Here is a 22,040-nt window from a genome sequence, read left to right as displayed (position 1 = left end):
ATGCACAGACCAAAGCCAACAATGGTGTGTGGCAAAACATATTAGACAATTTCTACAATCAGGCTCACAACTCACCATCTGTCGCCAATTTACTGTCTCTAAAATGTTTGTAAGCATGGGTCAAAGTTTCTCCCATCAAGTCTGTTTTTATAGATCACAACTTTTCTGTGGGAAGTGGCATACACCTCTTTCAGGCCTCGTTTTGTGTGTGTGCAAAGTTTATAAATGAGACCTCTGGTGCTGAACTTAAGCAGCAGGCATCCAAGAAGCACTGTGCCAAAAAATAAAAACAAAACACACTCAAAAAAAAAAGAAAAAAAAAAAAGATAAATGCAAATACAGCGAGGCGAAACGCCAAATGAGAGCAAATCTGGCTTTGGCTTTTGGTTTCACTTTGCATGGGTGTTTTTACAACCCTGCACAGTATACCTGTAGAATATTTCAGTCACGACCAAACCTGTAGTGTGACTTAAGTAATGACAAAACACACAGAACAAAAGAAGTAGTTTTCTATGTTAGGCACTTTTATTGATTTTGTATTACTGATTCACAAACACAGATATTATTGTCAAGACATCAACCAATTTAAACAGATTGGTATACAGTATATTTATTTAGAGATTTAACTGGATTCAGTTTAAAGTCTATGTTAATGGATGAGAGAAGACAGGAAGTGTTAATTCCTAACATCTGCATAACAAAATGCAAAGAGGTATTTTCTAAACTATCTGTTGGTGTAAACAGAGTTTTTGGCCAAAATATAAAAACAGAGAGCGATAAATTTGACTTGTTGAAGTGTGTTAGCTGAAAGTTAAAGACAGGAGTGCTTCATATAGCTAATCGTTAGGGGGTTTGTCTATCTACATAAATAATCAGTTCTATTCTTGTCACATCTACAGTAAATGTTACCCTGAACGTGTTCTGTGCCGTTCTACTTCCAGACCTGCTGAATATCAGAATTGTCACACTGTAGTACAGTAATTAAAGAAGTACAAAGCTATGAAAAATATATCAGTGTAAAGGCATAAGAGACTCGCTCAACAATCACAACACCACTACACGACACCACCAAGAGTCACAAAGAGCTGGCTCAGGGGTACGCAGCCCTTGTTCTAGGAGAGTTCACTGCTGCGGAAATTAGGTTTTATTTTAAGTCAACATTAAATCAAACTTATTAAATCAGCTTCTTGCTTCTTTAAAGGGGGTTTGGTTTAGATGTAGTGATGCAAAGCAACAGACAGACAAAGCTCTGTTTAGTTTCACATTCATTTTCTACACTGTTGGATTCATAATAAATTTCCCAGCAGATATTACAGCCACCAAAAACAACAGCTGCCTACCCCTGGGCCACACTGATTATTACAATTTCTATCAACCTGGCCTGCCAAGTCTCTCCACTAGAGGACACTCTGGTTTCAACAAAAGGACGACATCCCACTGCAAACTGTAGGACACAGCACAGAGAGCTCCACTCCACACTCCTCCATGACTCAAATCCAGCACAAACCGTGTCCAGACTTCTGTAACAAGACTGTGAGTGACATGACTCCCAGATCTGTCACATTACTATCCACCATGTACCAAAATGGTGACTAGTTTTAGATTTGGATGATTGTTTTACCCTCTGTGGGTCTTTGGATGATTCTGACACAAGTTTGGACCTCCAGGAGATGATGACTGCGCCACAAAATGAAAAAGAGAAACATCTAAATCAAGAAGCTGAAGTGTTACAAGTGACATGAACAAAGCTTAAGGATAGGTTCACATAAACAACACTCAGATGCCCACATGTGCATTAAGAGAGTTAATGGATGCTGTAATTAGTCGTTCTGTCCACACTAGATGTGACAGGATCCCCTACTAATGCTGTTTCGGTGTAAGAGATGGGGGACAAATCTACAGTCCTCTGTCTGTGCAAACATACATCACAAATATCTGCAGTCAGTTCATAAAATCACGCGGGTAACTTCAAAAATCAGAGATTTTACAGCAAAATTCACCCTTCTTCTTGAAGTGTTGTCCCTGCAGCTCAGCAAGGACACACAAAAAGGGAATCTCATACTATAAAAAAAAAAGACCATAACCTTAAAAAACGCCCACTTGATGTAACTAATTCATACTGCTAATCTTATAATACAGGGTTCCTGCTGATCCTTGAAAAAGTCTGATAGGACACTAAATTCACGAATCTAAAAACAAGGCCTTAATTAGTATTAAAACATCTTAAATAAATCTTTTAAGTCTTAAAATGCAAAGACATGGACAGTAGGATTTGTTATTTTTCTCATGTAAAATGTAAAAACAGCCACGGGGTCCAGATTTCTCCTTAGTCATTACCTCAGGGTCCTATGGTTAATTATCTTTAGCATCATACTTGCGTTTGGCCATGTTGTTGAACTAGTTTGCCATCTCTGTTAAGTAGCTGTCTGTTAGTCAGTAACTCTACAGCAGGAAACAGCACTTCAAAATGAAAGCTCTGCACAAGAAATTCACTGTACTTCAAAATAAAGTGCGTTTTTTACAAACTGGACACACTCATGAGTAACTTGCAGTCCACTCAGAATGGACCAGCGACCCACCAGTTGGGAACCACTGCCCTATACGACATCTGGAAAGTGGAGATTCAACAAAAATTGGCTACCTAACCAAGATTTTGCAGCATGGCTGAACCCAGTACAAGGCGACGCATACAAAGCTCGGTGTATTTTATGCAAAGATTTTTTCAAAAGCAATCAAGGTAGTAAAATCCCACATGCAGAGTGAGAAACAAAATCACCACAAAAACTTAAAAACGCACATCTCAAAGGGCAAGAGATCTCTTCACAACCAGTCAGTCTACAGGGACCAGTAACTCCTTCAATGCACATGTTGGCATGTGAGTATTGTATCAAAGGACAGGTTCACAATTTTTTAAACGATCTTTTTGTGTCCAGAATAACCAGGAGGAATAATTACAGTTAAACCTACTGCAGCATTCACTCCTTTAACTGTGAACTCATCCTTTAAGGTCCACTTTAAAAATGTGTATCTATCCCTCAAACATGCTGTTGAACACTAAAACGTACTGTATGAGAGCTGACGGTCAGGTGGGAATGTGAAAAGTGGTCTTTGTGTTCATGTCCGTTTTACATTTCAGCTGAGCATTTCAGCGGTGAGCGATCTATGAGAGGGACCTACATCTAACATGACTCCCATGATCACTGAATATAATGAGTTAATGCTGCATAAAGCTGCACAGATTTGCATCATTTAGAACAGACTGAACATAAATGTATGGAATCTCATTTTCACAGACTGCACTGTAAGAAAAACTGAAAAATGTTCCTGCATATATGAAGATCATTGAGTCAAAATGATTTCACAGGTCAGTTTGATGCAGAAATTGATACAGTGACAGCTTGAAGTAAAATGAGTTTTCATTCACTGAAGTTGAAAACAACACATTTGTATCTAAAATCTAAAGTTACTCACTTTCACCCACAGCACAGAGATGTCGGGCCCTTTCACACCTACCTCGTTTGGTCCGACTTTCGGACTTTTTAGTTTGAGCCCAACCAGAGTTAGAGGTGTGACCACGGTCCACACCAAACAGCTGAACATCAGCAAAAAGAGGTGGTCTCAGCAAGGATCAAACTGAGCAATGGTTTGGTTTGTTTTTGGTGTGAAAACATTTTTTGAAAGGCCAATCAGACCAATTACAGAAACATTTGGCAGGCTGTCATCAAGTGATAAGAGTAGTTTAGCACCTTGTGTGTAGTGGCTGCGCTCAGAGCAGACAGGTGTTGGCGATAGAAGCAGAGGAGAAATAAGTAGTAAGTGAAGTCAGTGGTAGTGAATGGACTATGCAGGTTTCAGTTTGTCCATGAACAACACAACATAACAAAATGAGCCACAGTGCCCAGGGGAGAGGACGAGACGACTTTAAAAAATTTCGAAACTGAATTATTTTCCCAAAGAATGAGAGGAAGGGGATACCAAAGGACGATAGAGCAGCATATGAAGGTCATGACGAAAGAACGTAGGTATGTCATGTATAGGTCTTTAGTACGCTGCATAATTGCAACTTGAAACCGACTCTAACCAGATCAAATGTACACTATATAACATAAATATGAACCCTGGTTCGGACTTTCAGGTGTGAAAAGGCCCTCAGATATCTGGGAACCAAAGTGCAGCCACACTACAAAAAAAGGGGGGGATTTCAGGGCAGAGAGGATGCTGTATGACTGACAAACACACACGCTGGGCACCCACAGGGGCCACAGCAGGGGACTCAGCCGTGGGAGATGTGAGAATGGTGAATTTGAGTCAGCAGGTAGCATCTGTTTTGTCAGAGGAAGCTTTAACACACAAACTCCTGTCTCATGCGGATGATCTGTAGTAGGGCGGCCTGGACGTCCTCATCCATGTGGCCCTACGAGAGAAACACAGGCAGAGATGAGCTTCAATTAATCCACTTGTACCATAATTCTCATATGCACATATAATATTATTCCGAATATGACAATATTCTAAATTTGATATGGATCATGTCCATCCATCCATTTTCAACCGCTTATCTGGGGCCAGGTCACAGGGGCAGCAGGCCAAGTAAAGCACCCCAAACGTCCCTCTCCCCTGCAACACCTTCCAGCTCCTCCTGGCGGACCCCAAGGTGTTCCCAGGCCAGATGAGATATGTAATCCCTCCAGCATGTCCTGAGTCTGACCCGGGGCCTCCTACCAGTGGGACGTGCCCGGAACACCACCAATGTGAGGCGCCAAGGATCAGATACCCGAACCACCTCAACTGACCCCTTTCAATGTGAAGGAGCAGCCGCTCTCCTGGATGTCCGAGCTCCTTACCCTGTCTCTAAGGCTGAGCCCAGCTACCCCACAGAGGAAAGTCATTTCAGCCGCTTGTATCTGTGACCTCATTCTTTCAGTCATCACCCAGAGCTCATGACCATAGGTGAGGGTTGGGACATAGATGGACAGGATCTCGAGGCGCAGCCGGAGGGGGGAAGAGGTCCAGTTTGGGGACCTCCGAATTGCATCTCTGCTTTTCGCAGACGATGTAGTTCTGTTGGCTTCATCACACCATGACCTCCAGCAGGCACTGGGGCGGTTCACAGCCAAGTGTAAAGCGGTCAGGAGGAGAGTCAGCGCCTCCAAATTTGAGGCCATGCTCTGCCACAAACCGGTGGGTTGCCCCCTCTGGTTTGGGAAGAGAGTTACTGCCTCAAGCGAGAGAGTTCAAGTATTTTGGGGTCTTTTTCATGAGTGAGAGTAGAATAAATAATGTCATTTTCGGAGTAAGGGCAAGAAACAGAATATTTTGTGCGAGTAAACACAGTCACTGCGAGCTCGGTTTTCCATTCCTCACATCACAGATCATTGTGTGCTTCAGCTCCTGACAGCTACTGTGCACTTACATCTACATATTTTTACATGATTTGACCTGAGTGCATGTTTTGTTGCTTTTTGCCTTTTTGAGGTTTCCTGTTTGGATAAATAAATCTGCAGCGTGCTCCCACAGGATTTCCAACCATTACCCATTACGTGTTTCCAATCCATCGGCAATGGCTGCCTCAAATAATCAGGACACCTTCACACAATGTTTCACAGTAGTGTAAACACATAACGTACCTGCAGACAAGGTGCTAAAAGTTGACTGATGTCAATGAACAGATGTGATTTTTATAAACATAAACATTCACTCTTTTCTATACATCATTTAATGTTTGCAAAGGTGTGGTTGTTTATTCTTTAATCTGCGATGCCAGTGTGTCATATCACCCTTCACTGACTACAGCTGTGCTGCAGCTGTTGTGAAAGCTCTCAATTTCTCCTAATTTCTTTCTGTTCCATGTGGAAAGCAAAATGCTCCCACTAGCCAATAACATTTGTGAAGGGAAGTTTTAAAAGCAAATTTAATTATAAAAATCAGAAAAGTGTTGCTGGAAACGTCCAAGGCTTGATGCAGTGCATGTTAAATACTCAATGCATGAGTCTGCCTTTAATGAAAAGTGTTTTCATTAAATAATTTATCATCAAGTCACGTTATCTGCTCAATTATTCCTTCATGAACTCTGCTCTCTAATCTAATCACTGAATCTCTGTGAGCTCGACCTCCTTATCCCTGTTGTTCTGAACATGCTCCTGTGAGGTCGTCAGAAAACTGTCTGAATAACTGATGCTATGTTATTTTAATCAAGGCCATTCATGGGAATAAAAATCAGACGACTCTCGCCTTCAGTAGATATTAGTGAGAGGAACTTACCTGTGCTGCGCTGAGAAGATGGGTTCGGTATATTGAAACCACCTCCCTGTGTTGCCTCTCAGCATCCTGCAGAAGCAGAAGAGAAAGACATGGAGACGACACGGTGGTTAATGTTTCCAACAAATGGCCGGTGTTAAATAGTGGTGCAGTCACTGAATTCTGTCCTCATTATTATAACTCTTTCAGCTAAATTTAAATGTTAGGATAAGAACGGCACCATTTTTTGAAAAAATAAAGTTGGTTATCCGTTGTTTTTGTGTAGTTTTAAGTCATGATGTCTGCTAGCACGTTCAAATTCTTATATTCACTCCTACTTCCCGAGTGAAGGAGATAAACATGGTGGGATCACTATTATTAATCAGTCACTTAATGTAGTTTTTGTATTTTTTTTCTATGAAGTACCTGATGAACCATAAACCAAAATACCCCCCACATGATGCCTTTATTAATCTTGCACTCTTTGATTAACATGGAGATTCATGATCTTGAGGCCAAATGCCCCATGTTGCTGCATTAACTTTTAAAACAAAAAAATATTGCAAATATCACTTTGCAGGATGTATTTAAAGATATAATTTGCATTTTTTCAGCATAAATATTCTAAAAACAACAAGACCAATGTTATCTATTTTTGACTTGTGTGCTTACATCATCCCAAATGTTTCCAACAATGTTCAAACCCAGAGAAATCTGTCATTTAATCCCTGTCGCTTGTCAGTGGCATCTTATCCCCTTTGCACATACATCAGGGTTGTGGTTGTCCACCAGAAGCTGTTGATATTTTATCCAGTTTTAAGCCACATTTTTAGATCTTTGTCAACTATTTGTTTTAACCAAATGAAGGTCTTTAGTCAATGGATCTGCAGTTATTAGAGAAACAAGCTGAGCAAACATTGCAGCAGCTCAGCTCCAGCCCCTGCCGTGCCAAAGACCACTGGAGAAACATTTAGTTTTAACATGAAACAGCTTTATGAAGTGCTTTTACTGGTTTAAATCAGGAGGCGACCTCTGCGGATAATTCAGCTCCCCTTAAAAACCGTCTAGATCTTCAGTTGTAAGAGAAAAAAGGTGAGCACACATTGACAAAGGCTGGGATAGCAGGCCCTTTATAATGTGCCGAACAGCGTAGGCGAAACACTGATTTGTAACATGGAACTGCTTTATTCAGTGTTTTTACTGGTTTAAATCACATGGTTCTTTTGTTTTGGAGAGGAGGAGACCTCTGTGGATAATTCAGCTTCCAATTAAAACCTCCTAAACAATGAACACTGAAGGAATGCTAACTGGGAGAAACTCACTGCAATGACAGCATTGCTTCGTCTTGTATTATTAAGAGACCCCTAGTGGCAGAAATTTACATACTGTATGTTTAAATTAAGACTGTATTGTTGTTGTTTTTCAATCAGTCTCTCACAAAAAGACAGCTACTGTGCAGTAAATTAAATATAAGTTTAAGTTATGTTTAAGTTTATTTACTTTATTAATCCCCTGAGGGGAAATTCAATGTTTTCACTCTTGCTTGTCAATTACACACAGGTCCGAAAGACACACACATACACAAACAGGACCTACACATGCACAAAGTGGAGAGATGTCAGAGTGAGGGGGCTGCCCTTGGTGAGGCGCCCCGAGCGGTTGGGGGTTCGGTGCCTTGCTCAAGGGCACCTCGGCAGTGCCCAGGAGGTGAACTGGCACCTCTCCAGCCACCAGTCCACGCTCCATATTTGGTCCGGAAGGGGACTCGAACACGCGACCCTCCGGTTCCCAACCCAAGTCCCTATGGACTGAGCTACTGCCGCAGAATAAAGCAGAATATGCACATGTACATAATTTTCTGTGTGTCCACTCACAGCCAGCTGTTGCTGTAGGCTCTTGATCTGAGCGTGGAGTGTGTCGATGTGCTGCGTCTGTCTCTTGTTGGGTGCGTTGCTCGTGTATGCTAGCTGGGACAGACCATTCAGTGCCTGCTTCAATCGCTCGACATCTGTCAGCAACTCTGTGATCTGACACACACACAAAGGCACACAAATATCAGTGTTAAAACATTTTTCATTATTTCATCAACCATGTGACAAAACTGACAGAAGAATTTTATCTAATGAAGAAGAGACAAATCTGATTTTCTTTCTTTCTTTTTTCCTTAAAAGTAAAACCAAACAAAAACTTTTCAATGACGGACTATCACATTTTAAATCCATGTTGTTATATTAGGCTATTCTCAAACACACATACTGCCTGTACCAAAAGTTGTTTAAATACCAAACCAATGTCTGACAGCAAAGTTGGCACATGTTTACTACCTTCTTGTCTTTGGCTTCAGTCTGCTGAGATGATGTCTGAATCCTCCTCTGAAGATCACAGATGGTGCTGAGCGACTCATCATATCTCTCCTTCAGCTCCCTGATTTCTCTCTCGATGGCGTGTCCCTTCTCCTGGACGGCCTCCATCTCTGTCCGGGCCCTGCTCTCACCCTCCCTCGCCTGCATCGCCTCCCGATGGGCCTCTTCGCTCTCTTCCGCTAAGCTCAGCAGCTTGCTGCTCAGGTTGGCAGCCTCCTCCTCCAGCTGCTGCTTCTCCTTCTTCAGCTGGTTCATTTGGTCTTCCTTGTCACGAACATCCTCGAGAGCCTGCGTGGCCTGAAGGAGTTCAGATTGCAGCGCAGATACATCTTCAGCCCTCTGGGCACCGTTCTCTTCTTCTTCGCGGAGAGCCAATCGAAGCTTAGCGACCTCAGCCTCCAGGGCGTCCTTGGTCTTGGCCTGTTGTTGCAGCAGAGACGTCTGATCCCCGCGCAGCTCCTGAACTTCTTTCTGTAAGGCACAGACCCTCTGGGCCTCCTCCTGCTGAGCCTCTCTTGCCTTCTTGCAGTCAGCCTGGGCTTGTTGCATGGCGTCATGGAGGGCTTTCAGCTCTGTGTCGTATGTTGCTATCCGAGTCAACTCTGATTTCAGACGCTCCTGGAGATTCTGGATCTGAGTGTTGCTGAAGGCGTTCTGGTTTTGAAGATCAGCGTTCTGATGCGTCACCTCTTCGTGCTGCTGCTCTAAGTCAACAAACTTCTGAGTTAAATCCTCAAATTTAGCCTTGTACTCTTCCTCCACATTCTTGTGCTTTTCACTGCTAACGACAGCAGAGTCTAGTCTCTGTTGAACAGATTCAATCTCAACTTTTAGCTTCTCCTTCTCCTGCTTGTTGCTCTCTCCAGCAGACCTTTCCTTGTTATACTTCTCCTCCATTTCCAACAGCTTGGCCGTCAACTCCTTCACCTGGGCGCCGTAAGAGTGTTCTTTTTCCTGAGCCGCTGTCACTGGGATAAACTTGGACTGAATAGCCTCCTGTATGGTATCAAGTTCTCTCTTCTGAGCCTCCAGTTCTTCAGTAAGCTTTACATTTTCCTCCTGAGTTGACACATACCTTGCCGACACTTCGTTCGCTCTGTTCTCTGCCTCGACCACGGCAGCGTTCAACTTGTCTGCAACTGCTTTGTGGTCTTCTACGCTCATATAATCTATTTTCATCTCCAACAGGACTCTCTCCAACTTTTCTTTCAACTTATCATTTACTTCTTTCACATTCTTCAATTCTTCCCCACTTTCTTTTCCTTTGGTCTCCAACTTCAACATCTCTGCTTTAACGCTCTCTAAGGTGGAGCTTAACTCCATCCTCACTTGCTCGTGCTGCTGTCTGGGAACGTACTCTCCCTCCAAGCTCTGTTTCAGAGTCAGGCTCTGCGTGGACAGCTGCACACACTCTTTATCTCTGTCTTCACATTTCCTCTCCAAAACTTCAAGTTTCTTCATCAGGTCGGCGTTCTGAGACCTCAGAGCATCGGTTTCACTCAGGCGTCTCTCGCTGGCACTTTGGAGACTGCTGACGTTCTCTTGCAGTGTGGCCCTCTCGGTTTGAAGCTGTTGGACTTGCGCTTCTGCTTTTCCATAGCGTTCACTGGCCTCCACCAGTTTGTCCTCCAGCTCCTCCAAAGCTGTCACCATGTTCCTCCGGGCGTCATCATGCAACTTCATGGGCACAAAGTCCATCTCAATCCTGCTGTTGAGCTCCTCCAGCTGCTCTCGTAGCAAATCTCTCTCCTCCTCGCTCTCCTCGACCTCCTGAATTAGAGCCTGGCTTCTGGTGGTCACATCAACCAACTTCCTTTTCAATGAAGCGTTCTGCTCTTCCAGAGCCGCCTGTATCTTCTGTTGCTCCTCAGCAGACATCGCCCCCGGTCCTCCCTGGGATGAAGGACCGTCCAGCTTTCGATGGAGCTCAGCCACCTCCTCCAGCACACGATCATAGTCTTCCCTCAGCTCAGCGATCTGACGCTCCTTCTCATCAACTGCGTTGGTCAGCAGGTTTTTCATGTTGTCAAACTTCTCAGCAGGTACCGTGTTGCCATGTTTAGTCTGGACCTCCTTCAGGTGTGTTTCCATTTCTAGAAGGTGTTCTGCTAGCTCATCTCTTTCTGCAGTCAGAGCTCCCAGCTCTTGGTTCAGCCTGTCTGCCTCTGCTGCCAGCTGGCTCTCGCTGCTCTTGTACTCCTCCAAGGCCTTCTCGCTCTGCTTGAGGCGGTTACGAACGCGACCCACTTCAGCCGAAGCTCCTTCATACTTGGCCTTGATATCCTGGAGCTGGGCGCGCATTTCTTCTGTCCCCTGGCCTCCTAAGTGTTCCTTCACAGCGACTACATGGGCTTGCAGCTGTTTGACCTTACACTCAGAGTCCAGCATCCTCTTCTGGACGTCGCCCAAGGCGTCCTCCAGTTCTTGAACCTGCTGGTCCGCCTGCTTCTGGATGGTGTCTCGGCTCTGAACCAGCTCTTGGCACTCTCGGGTTTTACGGTTCAGGGCAGATTGAAGTCGTGCAGTTTCATCCTCAGCCGCCTGTTGTCTTCTCTTGACAGCCTCAAGTTCATGTCGGAGTGCGTCCAGTTCACCAGAGAGGTCCCAGCCTACAGCGGGAGGACTCTTCTCTGGAGGTCTGGACAGCGAACGCGACATGGCAGGGTTCTGGTGCATCGGAAGAGAAAGAGGAAAAACACATTCAGTTATTATTAGTAGTCATTTTTATGAATAGCAAGTCATTTTGTTTGAGAGTACTTGATTGCTTTGTAATACATTCACAAATAGGTTCCACACGTTTCTTTACTCTAACTGGTAATTTTATTGGTATAGACTGATTAGTTCTTAGTTATAATTCTCCAATTATAATATTAATACTTTATTAGAAGTTTAATTTGTATGCAGATTGTTGATAGAGACCGCTAACACTGTAATTTAGATGTCTGCAGGTCATGTGAAACTGTGAATGTGTGAGTTCTACAGATAAAAACGTACCTTATCAGAGTCCAGGCTGAGCGCTTGTTTGACCAAAATGTTTTCTTTACCTGTAAGACAAACAGCGTTAAACATTCAAACCTCCTCATTCTCTGCTGGTGAAGGTTGAAATAATGATATCAAATGTTTCTTTGTGATTCGAGAAATGGACGGAAGCTTACCTTTGATAACAGACTGCCCAGAGTAGTCCCCCTGTGAACATACAGATACACACACTCATTACAAAGGGTTAAATCATATTCTATTTTTTTCAACACACCATTTATTAGGTACACTTAGCTAAAACTGGTATAACAGTCCTGTTCAATAAATCCTCCGTGAAGGTCATCATGTTCAGTTTTAGAGAGGTTTGATTCAAATGTATGGAGCTTCTGCTATTTAGTCTACATTATTTAGTCTCATTGATATGACAAGGGTGGACAGAGTAATAGAAAAACCTTTCAGTATAATATAATACAAGAGCACCACACTGTACAGATGCAATGTTTTCTTGAGGATTAAAGGCTTAAAGTAGGGATCAGATGAATATAAAGTCACTGACCAAAGTGCTCCGGAGTTGGACCTTGACAGTCTCCAGCCCTCGAGCTCCTTCCTCTCTGTCTTTGGTGCTGAGTAACACCTTCAACTGCTCCTTCTGATTCAACGGACAGAAAAACAAAATGATTGATTGCGTGATGGCAAGAACAGTTTATTTATATCAGTTATCAGAAGGTATACAAACCCTTTGGTTGAACTGGTACTATTCAATATTTATACATCTTTGAGAGACAGACAGAGAGAAATATCTTCCACGCACCCTTTCTTAAGGACTTTAACAACTGTTATCTGATTTTTCAACTGTTTAAAATGGACTGTAAGTGACTTGCAAACATGTCAAGTTTATAAAAATACTTTATTTTGAAGTACAGTATATATCCAGCACAGACCTTTTGTTTTGAAGTGCCGTGTCCTGCTGTAGAGTGAGCGACTAACGGACAGCTACTTGTCAGAGACAGCAAACTAGCTGGACAACATGTCCACACGCATGTATGATGCTGAATAAATTAAACTGTGTGGACCTTAAACTAGTGACTAAGGAGAAATCTGGACCTCGTGGCTGGACCAGTTGGGATTCATGAAACATACACAAGCACAAATCTAAACACCCTACTTTCAGACTCAGACAATGGAACCTTTATTTTTTTTACATTTGTTTCAGGAAATTATTGTTTTTTATTTCTGCAGCACTTGGCCTGGTTTCCTGAATGTGTGGACCTTTTCAGATGTTATCAAGTGCTATTAAGACACAATCAAGTGGCATTTCAGACTGTGCTGCTTTCCTTTTCCCTTCCCTTCACTTCCACATGTACAGTTATGTGTTGACACAGCACCACCAACATCCTTCCACAATCTGTCTTATTTTTTAAGGTTTGAGAGGTTGTAAAGTTGCTGAACACCGTCTCTACACTGCACTCATTAATGCTACAATAATGCCATGTTGAGTATAATGTGCATAGAGTGTAATATTCCTATAAACATATGTAACCAAGACAACAACTGAGAAAACTGCGAATGACGCGCACAGTGTCCAAGCAATCAATTTTGTTTCATACCTCTTTCTGAGTGTCTTCCACGGTGATCTTTTCCTGCAGATAAAAAAAGATCATATATAAACATATATATATATATATATATATATATACAGTCAACTGAGGGATCAATAACTGACAGTGCATCACTGAAATGTATTTCATTGAACTTCTGTGTTCACCTGTGATTAGATATTGTGCTGGTAGCTTATAACGAAAAATCTATTATGCTCCCTGAATGCAGCATTTCAAAGTAAGCCATTATTTTTTACATCAGCAATCAGTACTGAAAAAACGCCTGTGGTCAGAATTACACATTTCCTACATCACATTAACATTAACGACTCAGCAAAACCTGGGACTACGTTATTAAGGCACGACAGCTTGACTCAGCTCAGCTTTTATAATTAGATTTCGTTATATTTATCGCTCAAACCTCTGGTAGGACGTCACATCTACACATGAACAGAAAAAAGCAGGTGAGTAGAGAAAGGCAAGCATGCTTGGAGGGCTTTACTGTACTCTACTGGTCTGCTCTGTTTACCTGTGTGAGCTGTTGCTGTAGCATGTTGACCTTATCTACCAGCGCTCTCTGATCCTGGTGGTACTTCCTGAGATTTTCCTGCAGTTGCTCGTTCTGCCTCTCCAGGTCCTGAAACACACACATAAAGCTTATAAACTGGATGCTAAAAAACAACTAATAATTCATCAGTGAATTACGGAAATTACTGTCTTAATGGTTTAGACTTTGGATAAACTGTGTGGAACAGGGAGGGTGACGTTATACAGCACTTACATGTATGATCTGATCCCTTCTGGTAACCTCAGCTGCCTCTGCTCTCTCCACTGAGTGCTGAGGACAAGACAGGATCTTTTTTAACAACCATGTTTTGAAGATATAACGTTACCACAGGTTGTGAAAGCTTATGGAACAACTCTCTCTTATGATCACTAGATGGCAGTCATGCACATCTGAGCTGCTGTGAGTTTCCTACAGGTTCATCAATATGAAAAGGTCTAATACCAAGTCAAAGAAAATGATCTGAAATATTGAACAAGTGGGAGAAAATGCAGAATTTTGGGTGCTTAAACAATACATGCCTCGGAGTGTTTTAGGATTTGAATGCCAGACAGGAATGGAGGCAAGCTTGACCTTTGTCATCTTTTAACAATGCCCCATGAGCACATGAAGGTGCTCTAAAATATGTAAAGTTGTGAGGTGTGGAGAATAACAGCTGCTCCTCAATGTAAAATAGGTGAGGTTTAATGGATGGAGTGGGTGAGTAAAGTGAGTGCTGCAGGATTACCTGTCGCTTCCACTGTTCTATTTTTGCAGCCTCTTTATCTGGAACAAAACGAGAAAACAGCACATTCAGACAGTGACTAATTTACATGTGCACTAATATTCCGCTATTATTCCTACCTTGATAATATTTCAACTTTGATGAGGGTCATGTACATGGAATATTAAGTTAAATGGTAAAATGGTAAATGAAGCGCCTGTCTAGTCTTCTGACCACTCGAGGCGCTTTTACACTACATGTCACATTCAGCAATTCACACACACATTCACACTGGTGGCCGAGGCTACCATACAAGGTGCCACCTGCTACTCGGTTACCATTCACACACTCACACACCGATGGAACAGCCATCAGGAGCAACTTGGGGTTCAGCATCTTGCCCAAGGATGCTTCGACATGCGGACTGGAGGAGATGGAATTCGAAACACTGACCCTCCGATTGGTGGACGACCCGCTCTAACTCTGAACCTCTAGATATTCTGAATTAGGCATTTTTCCAATTAGGAAACATGGGATATGCCAGTAGTATTCTGGTAACAGGAGCATTCTTTGGACATGTTCCCACATTTATGGTCCGAAGAAAAACACACCTACTTTTAAACATTATGAAAGATTTGGATATCAGCAGGTTTTTGGATATACACAAATATCACAATGCTGACCATTTCAAGAGGGTGGTTGAAGGAATGAAAGAGGGAGGTTGTGTTTGCATGGTGACAAATAATAATTTGTCACCATACTAAAAAAACAAACTTTTGAAAAATCCTATTTTGATGCAAACAGCACAAGTGATTCCAGTTGTTTTACTTTTTGATGTTTTTTAAATTTTGATGTGATGAACAACATGCTGGAGCATATTGATCAGAGTGTGCACAGCTGCATGTAAATGGGAATATTAATGAAATATTCATTTTCATTAGCCATTTAAACAGCTTAGCAGGAAAATTGTCTGGAATATTTTGTGCATGTAAACATAGGCAGTGTTCCTTGACAACATGTTCAGGGAAAGTCTAGACTATGGCTGACGACACTGTGAAATATTAAATTTGAGAAGTGTTGGAAAACACTTACTGACATTAGAAAATAAATTATAAAATTATTTTATGCTGCACTGACAATAATTCTACAGGAAATCTAAAACCTGAGATTAAAATCTAAACATCCTCAGGGTGTCAAATATTTTTGCCCGCATGTATTATGGTTTTAAAGATACAGTGTTTTCCTCGGTGTAGCCAGAATGTGCCACACTTTGCTGTTGCCTATGAGAGTCAGTGACTCGCTGCATTGTTACTTATAATACCAATGTTATAAGGCAGCTTAAATACAGCAAGCAAAAGCCCGCACATGTTGTTCTTCATCTAAATAACCTTTCACCTTGAAAAATTGTATGTAGATTGTCTTTTTTTTAAACAGATAGTCCAAGATTCTCAGCTTTAAGTCGACTTTAACACTGTTTGTTTTTTCAAAGTATATCCTGGACATCACTTGACAATTAACAGCACTACTGCTACCGTCACGTGTCAGACAGATGTTTACATTTCAGAGGCCATCCTTCTCCTTGTTGCTATAAATAAATGACCATGCTGATTATGCTCTTCTTGTATTTGTTTCAAACAAACTGCCACAGGATTCTTTACTGTTCAGTCTGCTTTGCCTTCTCACCTCTGGTGGCTTTGTCCAGGTAACTTTTGACCATCGCAACAAGCTCCGCGTTCTTGCTGAGGCGAGCGTAGTGAAATGCATCATGACCCAAGCCGTCAACTGCCTTTACGTCGGTGCCACTCTTCAGCAACACCTCCACTGCGTCCTTACAGCCGTACTCGCAGCCCAGAATCAACGCTGTCCTGAGGGCATCAACAAAGACAGTTTATGAGTAAGATAGACTGACACAAAACACACAAACTAGCTATGCATATGAGGTTATCAAAATCAATCAAAACGTGCATTCATCATGCATTTTGTTCAACTACTAGTGAGGAGTTTGACGAGTTGATTTGTTCTGTTCTTGTCACTACATCTAGTTGTTGTCTATTACATTTTAAAGTAAGTTTTTGCTTTGTGTTATAAATGCTGCTGGGAAACCACGATTAACTGTATTTTCCAATGACTTAATGGGAAAAAAGACTGACACTGCAATGAAATCTATAGAAATGCAAATGGCACGACTTGTTTTAAGTTAACATCCTTCGCCATCCGTCAACACAGACTTCCAGTTATTAAACTTGATATTTATATGACCGCTCTTCTTACTTGCTCTGTTTGTCCCGGGTGGTGATGTCAGCCCCTCGCTCCAGCAGCAGCTGACAGATGCGTGGATGACACATCTGGGTCGCCAGCACCAGAGGTGTCCTGCCATCCTGAGGAAAATCAAAAGATATTCACACATGTACATCTATCCACAACATCCAACAGCTCTAACACAACACAGTCCAATGTAAAGAATCAATTTGTATCTCACCTAAGAGCCAAAAAAAAAGAAAAAAGAAAAAAGAAAAGCCAGAGTAATCCAGAACATAGAGAAGTCAGAAATGGACTAAATTAGGATTTATTGGATGATACTCTTCTTTGCTGCTTTAACTGATCTCACATTGAATTATTATCTGTGACTGGAGAGGTAACAGCCTTTATAGAGCAGGCAGATCAATATAATTTTCTATAATTATAGCTGAACACACAGAAAAGAAAGTCCAAGAATAGACCAAGACAGACATCACACTGTGTGACATGAAATGGGAAAAAAATAATCAATTCTCACAAAATCACTGGCATTCACAGAAGCCCCACTGTCACAGAGAAGTTTCACGCTGGAGGAGCAGCCAGCCATGACTGTGGAGAGAAAAAATAACAATTGCAATCACTGAAATACACGTTCATCAGTCAGTTCGACCGCCGGCGGCGCCTCTTAAAATAAAGACAGCATTATTATACTGGACTCTTTTGTTTGACATGTATCAGGGCTGCATAATTATAGCCAAAATAATAGTCATCATTATTTTGATCAAAATTGAGAACACAATTATTCATCGATTTTTGGACAATATTCTTTTATTGAACTTCCACATTTAAATCAACGGAGCGCTGCTTTCCCTTCATGTTGTGCTAATTTCCTGCTGTCAAAATAAGACTTAAAACAAGGTTCACCTGGATTCAGTGCATGTCCCTGAAGCAAAATAAAAATAAATCTGTACCCAGAATATAGGCTAACTAAAAATAAATATGCCATTACAGAATGGACACATATCTTTCAGGGTTGACGCTGGTTAAGGACAAGATTCAGTGAGGTAACGTTTAAGATGTCATTCTACTCAGCCTTTATGCAAATCACCATACTGCAGGCTGCGTGGATTTTTCAGGTGGTTTAACAAGTTAGTTGTGTTGCTTTGTGGTGCAGGCAGTCTCATGCACACTTTGCATAAAATTTGTTCTCTCTCTCCCCTAAATCCTAAATGCTTTCAAACAACAGATGATGAATGGCTGTTTTTTGCTTGGCCCCGTCTGAAGTCATAACATTCAGGAGAGCTTTTCACAGGCTGCAGCCGCATGGTGCACACATAGCAGCATGACAGCTCTTCAAAAGTGGAGGCTAGCGGTTTGTTTGTGAAGCGCTTGATTTGATTGACAGTTTTCTATGGACGGAGGATGCATTTTAAACATCAGCATCGCAGTTACCATTCATGCATTCATTAACTGTAACTGATCTTTTTCAGGGTCGCAGCGGGTCTGGAGCTTATCTCTGACATTCAGCCAGAGGCAGGGTACACATTAGACAGGTCACCAGGTTATCACAGACACAGTGACAGACAACCTTTCAAGCTCACACACACCTTCGGGCAATTTAATGTCACCTAACTTTGACATAACCTACCGGTGGCCAAAGTCAGACACTTAGACATGCAAACTCTACACATATTGTGATCGCCATTAATATTTGGTTTATTGTGCAGCCCTGACATATATGATATGGTAGATATATTTTTTTCACTTAAATCTTTATAAAAACCAACAGCATAATAAAATAATTAAATAACTGGGGGGAAAAAGTCCTGACAAAACAAAAACTGCTTGGATGACTCTGCATTTTTACAGCCTTAAGGATCAGTGTATCTACTGATTATTATTTCAGTCCAGTGTCGTCTTTTTGAGTCTTGTACAGAGTCCATTTTTCCCCATTTTCTCTCTAGTTGTGCTTCTTGTAGTCTCAGTATGTGTCTCAATTTCTCCATTAAATTGTCAGCCATTAGTCTTTTGTTGGTGGTGTTTCTTTACCCCAGTTCCTCGTGAGAGCTTTCTTGCTTACTACTAACAATATGTTAATCAAGATGTGGAAGATATTAACATTTCAGTGAGCATGTGGGTGCTCTGTTAAAGCAATGCAAAATATAGTAAAGAGCTATCAGGGGTTTTTATTTATCTTAAACAGAAGAGAGTCAAATTGGGTAGAGTCAGGGCTGAATTAGATTACAGTCAAGTCAGTTCTAGAATAGAGACAGTATTATACAACAGTACAGTCAGTAGTAGAGTCAGCAGAGTCGAGTCTTACCAGCATCATGTAGAGCTGTTCTTCCTTGTAGGTCCACATTTCCAAATGGACAGTTGTGCTGTAAAATAACATCAAAAAATGTTGGAACAACAGCATCAAGTGAAGCAAATTATTAAAAAGTGATGAAATGCCTCTGCTCTAAAATATGTCTGTAAAATAATGAAGTACAACATTAATTCACTTGTTTATTATCACTGATTTCTCACTCTCATCAGCACTAAAAATCAACAGCAAATAATTTGAAGAATATTCAGCAGTTGATGAGAGAAATTCTGTGCTGAGAACACACAGATCTAAAGTACATCGGTAACTGTTTGACCATATGAACTGAGCTTGTATTTTCAGTTATTTAAAGCTAAAAGAATTAAATGAATCTGAATTTGAAAAAAAAAAAATCAATTTGGTGACATTTTACAAAGACGTGGGGGGGTGTTTTACCTCAAACTCCCCGTGGATTTAAGTAATTCCATTAAAAACAGTCTAGAAATCATTTATTTCCACTGGTCTGCAGTGGAACATGAGAAGCAGCAGCAGGCGGGTCATATTAGGCTAAGTGGCGCTGTGCTGATATGCCTGTGACATCTCTACCCAGTCAGTCAGCTGGGCAGAGTGTACCACTGTGGTGATGAGGGCCTGCTATGAAAGCCTTGAGGACTCAATGCTAACAGGGGCCTGATGTTGCTGGGTAAGCTTGCCAGTGAGCTCTGACCCCCCACTATAAAAACCCAACTCTCTCTAGCAACAAGGGCCAAAAATTAGCAGCGTGCTCAAATGACAAAGCGAGGGGGTGGGGGGAGGTGGGGAGTCAGAGCGGCAACGGGAGCTGACGGTGGAGCATGGAGGGGGGATATCCTATATCTTGAGGGTTTGGGCTGACGGAGGGAGATAGTGGAGGCGGTGGGGGTGGTGGGTGTTGGCGTCCAGCTGCTATGTCTGGTGTGATGACGGCACCAAGAATGGACGGCAGGTTTGCAGGAGGGTAGGCTTGTCAACACCGCTGACAACCCCCTGCCAACAGCCGCGACCTCTGTTAGATCACTGCCATGAGAGTAGGGGCGGAGGGGGGAAGGGCTACAACGCTATGAGAGCACAATATTGCAGAGATAGCCCCCTGATTGTAAACACATAAATCCCCCAGTGGGGCACGGTGACTCAACAGAGCCTACTGTTGACCGATACGGAGTGGGCTCAGCTGCCAGAGCTGTTTGGCAATAATTATTTAAAGGAGCTGAGAGGGAAACTGCTCTGACTGGCCGGTGACTGGGGAGCATGCATACAGTGTGGAGATACACAACACACCAACATACAAGACCTTATCTCATAGTTTGGCGTGTCTTCTCACAGGGGTAAATATCAATATGGTACAAACAGTGTAAGAAAAACACAACTGCACTTTACCTGCAAGAGTTTCTGCACACACAGAGAATGTCCATTTCTTGAGGCCAGATGAAGAGCGTTTTTACCTGAAAGCCATAAACGCAGCAATCAGAAAAATTCATATTCATAATAGAGGGTTACACTGTATGTATTTCTAGAGCCAAAAACAAGCGCAATTACCACTAGTACCTGTAGGCAGTGGGCGATTTGTACATTGTAACAGGGTGGGGGGATATCTGACTGGTGTTATTTCATTGGAGTTGATCCTTATATGATTAATAATAAATTCATTGTTGACTGATTGATGTAAAATATTTTATTCTGTGTCCTCAGTTTAGATTTGAGTGGTTATGTTTGCTCAAAAGATGCTTTATGCTTTGTGTAGTGGTACCTCTCAATGCTGCTTTTAATAATTGCCACTGTTTTGAAACATATGATGAGACATAACTCTGCCCATGGGAACAACATGTTAGAGTCCATCCATTCTTGGTTAAAACTCAGCTTTTGCTGTCTTATATTGTGTCTTTAGAGTACACAAGAGAAGGAACAAAGCGTGCACACATCCAGGCAAAAATACTCTGCATGCGCAAGACCAAGAAACTGATGGTATTCTGAGTACAGTTACTGTCTTTAAATATAGATTACTTGAAGGGATTACTTTATTTGTCGTGTTTTATTTGCTCTTACACTACGTCCTAACTGAATGCAACATGAGTGAGCTTCAGTTTGACTTAACGGTTTTCTGTCTGAATGTTTCAACTGGCTGCGAGCGACACATTGCTGCCGTTTTCAGCTGCACTTTTGTCGAATACTATGCATCTATTTTTCCTGTTGCTCGCTTTGAAAGCTCCACAATGGACGAAGAACAGCTGATTCATGAAGTTGAAACGAGGCAATATCCACACAACACCTCCTCATTTTAGTACAAAAACCTAAATAAGGTGGCAGCAGGTTGGAGGGAGGTCGCCAGGGAGCTGAAAGTTGCAGGTAAATGGCCATCGCTGTTAACAACGTGATGGATTTGGCTATATTATGTGTCATTACCAGTAAATATGACAATATAAAATGTGTGTTTTCTGCGATAGAAAATACAGAACGGCATCAGGGTCTGGACCCTTGAATGGAGAGGGATGGCAGGTTAACAAGAGGGATGGCATCCTTCCTCAAATCGCCCACTGCCTGTAGGTTCATAAGTGCACTGTGGGAAACAAAAAATAACTATACTGTATGTATCACTTCATCATGACAGTGCCTTAAACTAAAATATTATCCTGTGACAAGCAGCCAGAACAAGCCAAACTCTGCTGCTCGTTCTGATGATGCTAAAAACTTCAAGGTTTATTGCACGTGTGCTATTACACCAAGAGATCAATCGGTTCATCGCTCTGAGCTCATCTGGTTTGAAAACCAGGGGCCGTGAGTTTTTTTGGGTTTTTTTTAAACTTTATTTTTTCATGTTTTTTTGTACAAAACATGGGCAGCATCAGTGTAATGAACAGAAATAGGTATGGGTACAATATGATGCGGCTAAGTAATACAAATTCTAGCCATGTAGTGCCCTTATAGACAGAAAAGAAACAACAAAAAAGGAGAGAAGAACAAAAGGTATATGTACACATATGCCTGTGCACCTGATCTCACGAGTGCACATGTTCAC

At 41.9% G+C, this 22,040-nt stretch overlaps 1 protein-coding gene across 1 annotated transcript in view; it reads right to left on the bottom strand.

Annotated features, from left to right (window-relative positions):
• Window positions 1-1,268: 1,268 nt before the first annotated feature.
• The window catches only part of uacab (uveal autoantigen with coiled-coil domains and ankyrin repeats b), a 36,784-nt gene continuing 16,012 nt past the window's right edge, over window positions 1,269-22,040 (bottom strand). The window contains 17 exon segments of the mRNA XM_050045307.1: window positions 1,269-4,378; window positions 4,381-4,414; window positions 6,262-6,327; window positions 8,112-8,264; window positions 8,562-11,267; window positions 11,595-11,644; window positions 11,756-11,786; window positions 12,136-12,228; window positions 13,187-13,219; window positions 13,707-13,814; window positions 13,959-14,015; window positions 14,470-14,507; window positions 16,129-16,310; window positions 16,717-16,823; window positions 17,222-17,292; window positions 19,007-19,064; window positions 20,405-20,469. Of these exon segments, the coding sequence (XP_049901264.1) occupies window positions 4,086-4,378; window positions 4,381-4,414; window positions 6,262-6,327; window positions 8,112-8,264; window positions 8,562-11,267; window positions 11,595-11,644; window positions 11,756-11,786; window positions 12,136-12,228; window positions 13,187-13,219; window positions 13,707-13,814; window positions 13,959-14,015; window positions 14,470-14,507; window positions 16,129-16,310; window positions 16,717-16,823; window positions 17,222-17,292; window positions 19,007-19,064; window positions 20,405-20,469 (4,145 nt within the window). The 3' untranslated portion in view covers window positions 1,269-4,085.

Source organism: Epinephelus moara, chromosome 1 (genome assembly GCF_006386435.1).
Source record: "Epinephelus moara isolate mb chromosome 1, YSFRI_EMoa_1.0, whole genome shotgun sequence".
Lineage (NCBI taxonomy): Eukaryota > Metazoa > Chordata > Actinopteri > Perciformes > Serranidae > Epinephelus > Epinephelus moara.
Note: the sequence above shows the minus strand (reverse complement) of the source record. Positions and strands in the feature narration are given on the sequence as shown.